At 41.4% G+C, this 6,040-nt stretch overlaps 1 protein-coding gene and 2 non-coding genes across 4 annotated transcripts; 1 reads left to right on the forward strand and 2 right to left on the reverse strand.

The window, feature by feature from the left end:
• Positions 1-519: 519 nt before the first annotated feature.
• ppdpfb (pancreatic progenitor cell differentiation and proliferation factor b) lies at positions 520-4,574 on the reverse strand. Of its 2 annotated transcripts, none has more exons than XM_047609402.1 (5): positions 4,413-4,574; positions 3,217-3,312; positions 3,006-3,083; positions 1,253-1,346; positions 520-1,053 (listed from the first exon to the last, which is right to left on the reverse strand). In XM_047609402.1, the coding sequence occupies exons 2-5, from the start codon at positions 3,269-3,271 to the stop codon at positions 939-941; spliced, it is 342 nt and encodes a 113-aa protein (XP_047465358.1). In that variant the 5' UTR covers positions 3,272-3,312; positions 4,413-4,574; the 3' UTR covers positions 520-938. The 2 variants fall into 2 exon arrangements, with proteins under 2 accessions (XP_047465358.1, XP_047465347.1); XM_047609391.1 differs by having other exon boundaries at positions 4,402-4,569.
• A 783-nt stretch (positions 4,575-5,357) lies between these two features.
• On the reverse strand, positions 5,358-5,439 carry trnas-aga. The gene has a single exon. It is a non-coding gene; the product is annotated as a tRNA-Ser (tRNA).
• A 178-nt stretch (positions 5,440-5,617) lies between these two features.
• On the forward strand, positions 5,618-5,689 carry trnae-cuc. The gene has a single exon. It is a non-coding gene; the product is annotated as a tRNA-Glu (tRNA).
• Positions 5,690-6,040: the final 351 nt, after the last annotated feature.

Here is a 6,040-nt window from a genome sequence, read left to right on the forward strand (position 1 = left end):
CCAGCGTTTCATCGGCGCGTCAGCCTGAAACCTCCAGAGGAAGTAAAAGAAAAACCTTCTAACATTACAGGGAAACTAAATGCATGCAGACATAAAAGGCAATACTGATACTGGAATCAAACCACTTATGAGTATGTGCAGTATGTGAAGAACGAACTAACTGCGTGTAGCATGAAGCTGTGCACACTGGGGAGTCAGGCAGGAAACAGATGTAACATAGAGTGAAATCCATCTCGATGGAGGCGGTTGAGTCCAGTTTGTACAGGAATGTTTTAATCCATAGGGACTAGAATGGTGAGTTCTGAGCCAAACCTTCACACTCGGGGTTCAGCAGCAGCAGGAGGACATGAAGCACTGCTCTTTCACTGTTTACTCTGTCCCTGGAACAGCTCTGTAGACTAACGAACGAACCCCACCTCTGCAAGTCTTTAGAGGGATATTTCAAGCTACAATTATAGGTGTGTAACTTTGCAATATAATAGATTTTAAACAGATAAAGTGAGGACACCAGAACAGTAGTTTAGGCTGCAAGAGTCTAATTTATTGCGTTTATTGCAATTTTCACAGGGTGACAAAGTGAAAAAAGGTTTAACAAAAGGCAAGTGGATGTGTAAAAACCACAGTGTGTCAATGCAATACAGTATTACAAACACAGAACATTACAAATGTTAACAAAAGAAAGGAACTCATCAGTTTCATCATTGTTTTTTTTTTGGATTATTTCAATGTTGTTTTTTTTTGGCTGTCAATAAAAAAGACAAGGTTACAGAAACAAAAACAAGGATGGCAGCCTACACTGTAATGAATAATAATATAAAAAAAAACAAAAAAAAAAAGAAAATGGTTGTAAACGGGACATCCTCCCGTCCCCTAGCGTTGGTCGTTGGTTTGATCCCCCTCCCCCGAGGTGCGGTGTGGATTGGAGTGAGACTGCAGGATCAGGAGGAGGTGGGGGTTCCTGCGTCGCTGCTCTCACTGACCTGCCGCTGCATCACCATCTCCCTGGCAACGCAGGTGATCTGACCGTTCGTCACCGCACCTGTGACCCCCGCCCTGCAGGACACACAGAGACGATTATTGAGACTAGTTCGAGTGATAAAAAGCGAGACAGGATCAAATGAAGACAGACAGGCAGCAATTTGTCTCACAACAGAAAAACAGATTTTAAGCCACGGTGCCACTCGTACAAAAAGACAGAGACAGAGTGGAAATTTTATAATGATAAAATGTGCTGGGTGTGCTCAGTACATACTTCTGCTGTGCCTCCTCAGTCAATGGGGTCATCCCCGGCTGCTTCCCAAAGAAGAAACTGGACCACCAATGGCCAGAGTCCTGCTTGGGGAGTCCTATGGAGACAAACCATGAAGGAATTATGAAGCAGTATATTTAATTAAAGATTCTTTTTCTAATTTGAATCACATGCTTTAGGAATTCAACAGCCACCTTCCGGGAGACTTAATTAGAGCAGCATGAGTGACAGTATGTGTGTTTTCACTCTGAGGGAGAAACCAGTCTGCCCTCCCCTGTCATGACTCAGACATGTTTGGCTCCTTTTCAAATCGACGGTGACACCGATTTGTGTCGGGACAGCTGCATTCGTAACGGCAGCTAAGATTTATAGTACATACATACTACTGCTTTTCAAGCACTATACTGTGTAAAAAAAAAATTAATATGACTTTTCAGTTTATATTTTAATGTTTGTACTTTTACTCCCACAAAGATTTTTTTTTTTTTTACCTTGCCTATAAAACTATTAGAGGTTGTAGACTGAACTGTCTGTACACACCCATTACCCCTTTCACCTACTTTCACACACACACACACACGCTCTGTGAGGAAGTGTGTGTGTTGTGTGCGCAGCTGCATGATACTTTTAGCACCCTCCTAACCTAAATATAATCTGTCCATGTGGCTACCACGAGCATACCCACACAAACCTGAGTCATCACTGAGCCACCAGATGGTTTTCCACATAAACCAGGATTAGAGTTAAAGTAAGCAGACACTAACTAGGTGCTTAGTTCAGGGGCTGAACATGTGCATTAAGTTCTGATTTAATATGAACACATGAACCCTCAACACACTAAGAGCAGCAAGTTAAAGAAATCCCTTGTCCCTTAAGAGGACAGTGAAAAAGATTTTCCTGTTGTATAAGAAGGAGGCAGGTCAGACTAGAAACAACCAGACTTTCTCTGGGGTGACTCAACCACTGCAACCCTGAAGTCTGTGGCAACAGCTGACTCACAACAGCAATCCTGTGATTACTCAAAACAAGGGTGCGCATGCAATATTACCAAATCCATGACAAGTCTACAATGTGAATTACAAAATCTGTAACTTATAAAACTGTTGTCTAATACCAGGAAGGAAGAACAGAGTGAGTTGGAAAAAAAACTGTCAGAGGACAAATATCTAGAAACACACAGAACAGAACTGGAACAGAAACACACTGATCCACAACAGTCATGGAAATGTCTCTCTTTTCTTGGAAGTGTGAGTGTTCTGAGTCAGAGTAGCGTCGTCTCAGCGGTGGACTACAGGCTTGTGATGGCGCTGCATCAGATATTTTTTGGGGTGGCTGGGGCAATATGTACTTTTACTGTATGTATCTATATACTGTACGTTTCTTTTTTTGGCTGATAACAGTGCCACGCCTAGGCCTGGAATATGTGATACAGCCTTTCTACTAATAGATGCAGCTTTACAATGGATCGATCTCTACGGAGAAATCCCTGAAATGATGCCAAGCAAAACCGGAGAGAAGTAGATCGTTTTGGTATGTGTGAACGTGGCCTAAATTTAGGCAGCAGATTTATTTCAGTCAATCAGGAGCACGGGTAGTTAACAATATGAGTTGGTACTATTAAAGCTACTCTGAAGACATTTGACCCTTTTATAATCAGAGTTGTGTCTTGTGTTGTGAAAACAGTGACTAAATTGGGTTCTTACTCTGCGTTTAATATACATGACATAACTTCAATTACACAGATGTAAGCACTAACCTGGATGGTGAGGGATGACCTCCCCGCTGTACTCCGAACTGCCACAAGAGCTACTGCTGGACGTAGAGCCAATGCGCCCTGAAGGAGAAGATCAGGAGAAAATGATCTAATCTTGTGGGAGTGAACTGCAGATTCAACTGCAGTGTAATCGCGAGCAACACGACTGGATTGCGCACCGGTGTGACAATTCATGACAGACAGAGAGACTCACTTCGGTAGTAGTCAGTGGTCGCCACAAGAGAACCGCCTGCTGGAATAGCTGCCATTCTTCTGTTGTTGGTCTCTGTTCCTTGTGCTTGATGGAAGCCTGGAAAGGAAACAGAGTAGGATTAAAACCACACAGACCCGACCTATTCACCGCAGGACACAGACATGGCCCCAAACTGCAGTCAGGCTGGTTCGATTACTCTAGACAATCACCATTTTTGAAAAAAACAAACAAAAAAAGTCATGTGTAATCATTTAGAATTAACCCAAATTTGGGGTCAAAAAACAACAGTTATTTTTATTATCTGTGTATAAAATGCCAAAAGCTGTCAGTGATTGTTAAAATCGTTTCACTTTAATACTATGTTTATGCAGTGTACTCACATACACAATTTATTGATTTAATGTTTTTTTTTTTTAAACCAATTTGCGCATTATCTATTAATCTGTTCTTTCGGCCCTATTCTGTGCAAGGAAATCAACAACAAATATTTCTGACCTCTCCTATTATCCGCCGCAACAATACAAAGGAGAAACACACTACAGGATGTTTCGAGCACAAACAGACACAATTCAATAAACACACATAAACGGGCCATATTTCAGGGCGAAAATGCATCATGTGTAAAGACGTTTAGTGCATCTTGTACGGCTTTATAAGCAGAAATCTGCTGCAGCACGTACACATCCTCAGAAACATGGCGTCAGCTTGTTTCGCAGGGGTCTTGTTTACATTAAGTCACTGCAGCAAACCGACATTTTGACGTTAGTCTGCTCTTCAGACACAAGGGAAGAAATAAGGGGAACGTGTTTATATATCACTTGTTTATACATTATATTTATACGTGGTCTAAGAAACCGATGTATCATGGGAGACTTTCTCGAGTAGTGAATATATTTCGTTTCTGAGAAAAACAAAATAGGAAGAAACCAAAACTACGGTTCGCTGACTACAACTGCCAGTTCCTGAGGCAATTAGTAGTTTGACCGTTGGCGTCCTACGAAAGAAACCGAAAGCCAAAAAGATTAATTCATTCTTCTTCTTCTCCATTTTGAGCTTAAAGAGCGAATTCCACATCAGAGCTGCCATCATCACAAGCTAGCATTGTTAAGCTCGCCCACATCTCTGAACCACCACCTCATTGTTACCACCATTTTATAACACCGGCACCGCACCAGCAAGCCTCACCTTTTCCTGACCTGCTTGATGTTCTGTAGCACCCAATTCAACTCAGTCGGCGAGGCTGGGGGAGTAAACGCTAGGCGACGGGGCCCATTTGAAAATAAGTTTTGGGTAAATGTAACCCTCCAAGGTCCGTGAGGATTTCGACGCTGCTTCGTTGTCAGATTAACGGGAAGCTCGCGCTTATATAGGACGAAGTGGTGACGTAGCATCAGTGAGGGGCGGGGCTGCACCCAGACCGACATCCGTCACGTTCCTCTGAATCAGGAATGATTAACTTCGTCAGGACTTTGAGGCGACACGACCAGATCTTGCCCACGTAAAATACATCCTAATTTGTACGATTCCTGTTGCGAAATTATTTTTTTCCCCCAAATACATTCTGTAGTTTGGGCCGGAAACAAACTTGTTTTTAATGTCGTAAATCTCATCAATTTATATCCTAACCTGGTCCTCGGGTGTTGATTAGTCATCAAAAAAGTCATCACATTAGACCAAGTGGCCTGTCCACCAATACAAACGCCCAGAGCCGTATATTAGCCGTATATAATGTATTCTCTATACGGCTCTGCAAACATCGTGCAATCAGCTCTCTCTTGTGGTGAAATTAGCGAACTGCAGTAGAATAATCATCATCGAGGACACGACATAAAGACCACATACGAATGTTTTTGAAAAATAAAATGTGTTGTTAGACATCATTAATGCGAGGCAGGCAGTGGTGGATTAATAGAATATTTATTTCAGTAACGAAACAAAACAGAACGAAGTTGTAAAGGTGACACTTTGGGCTTTCAATGAAATTTAGTAACTCAAAACAAAAGTGAATAGACGAGTAATCCGTACATTTTCCCCCGTTATTGATGGATACTTAAATATTTGTAAAGCATTTACAAAAATCTGGTTGTCACTATGAGACTGTATGTAAAATGTATGATGACACAAAAAAAAAAAAAAAATGACGTTGTCGGCAGGATTCGAACCTGCGCGGGGAGACCCCAATGGATTTCTAGTCCATCGCCTTAACCACTCGGCCACGACAACTTGAAACACGCATCATGTGTGCTGTGATGACATCATTGTGTTTTTGTACTAATAGTTGTAAGATTTGCGTCAAAACTACCCACAGCTGATCACCAAGAAACAAAAACACTTATCTATCATGAGGTAGGGTCAGGTTCAGTTGATCCACTATCATTGTGACAATTCGTCTAGCGAACTTTCCCTGGTGGTCTAGTGGTTAGGATTCGGCGCTCTCACCGCCGCGGCCCGGGTTCGATTCCCGGTCAGGGAACAACTGTTTTGCAGTTTAAAATAATCTGACCTAAATGGATGTCATGCGACAGTTTAGTATATATTCCCCACATCAGTCCGATTCTATACCGACTGCATTTTAGCATTAAAAGGCAACATGACATGAATATAATGAGTATAGTTTTAAGAGAGATGGGGGAAAAAAAAAAATACAGTATGATATATCCTTTAATACTTTATATAATGCTTTATTTATCCAACAGGAATTTCCTGAGGGATTAGTATGAAATGTGGTTGTGCCTAATTAATAATTAAAATCTTTATTATATGTGATGACAGTTAATAAAAAATGCCAGAAAAAATAAGAAGTAAATGTAATTTAAAACATGTG

Source organism: Mugil cephalus, chromosome 1 (assembly GCF_022458985.1).
Source record: "Mugil cephalus isolate CIBA_MC_2020 chromosome 1, CIBA_Mcephalus_1.1, whole genome shotgun sequence".
NCBI classification, from domain to species: domain Eukaryota; kingdom Metazoa; phylum Chordata; class Actinopteri; order Mugiliformes; family Mugilidae; genus Mugil; species Mugil cephalus.

Bases quoted from the DNA above. Each gene is read 5' to 3' on its own strand.
- ppdpfb (XM_047609402.1), bottom strand. From the start codon at position 3,271: ATGGCAGCTATTCCAGCAGGCGGTTCTCTTGTGGCGACCACTGACTAC. The intron at 3,084-3,216 runs GTGAGTCTCTCT...CTTCTCCTTCAG, and splicing joins GACCACTGACTACTACCGAA to GGCGCATTGGCTCTACGTCC. The intron at 1,054-1,252 runs GTATGTACTGAG...TGTGTCCTGCAG, and splicing joins ACTGAGGAGGCACAGCAGAA to GGCGGGGGTCACAGGTGCGG.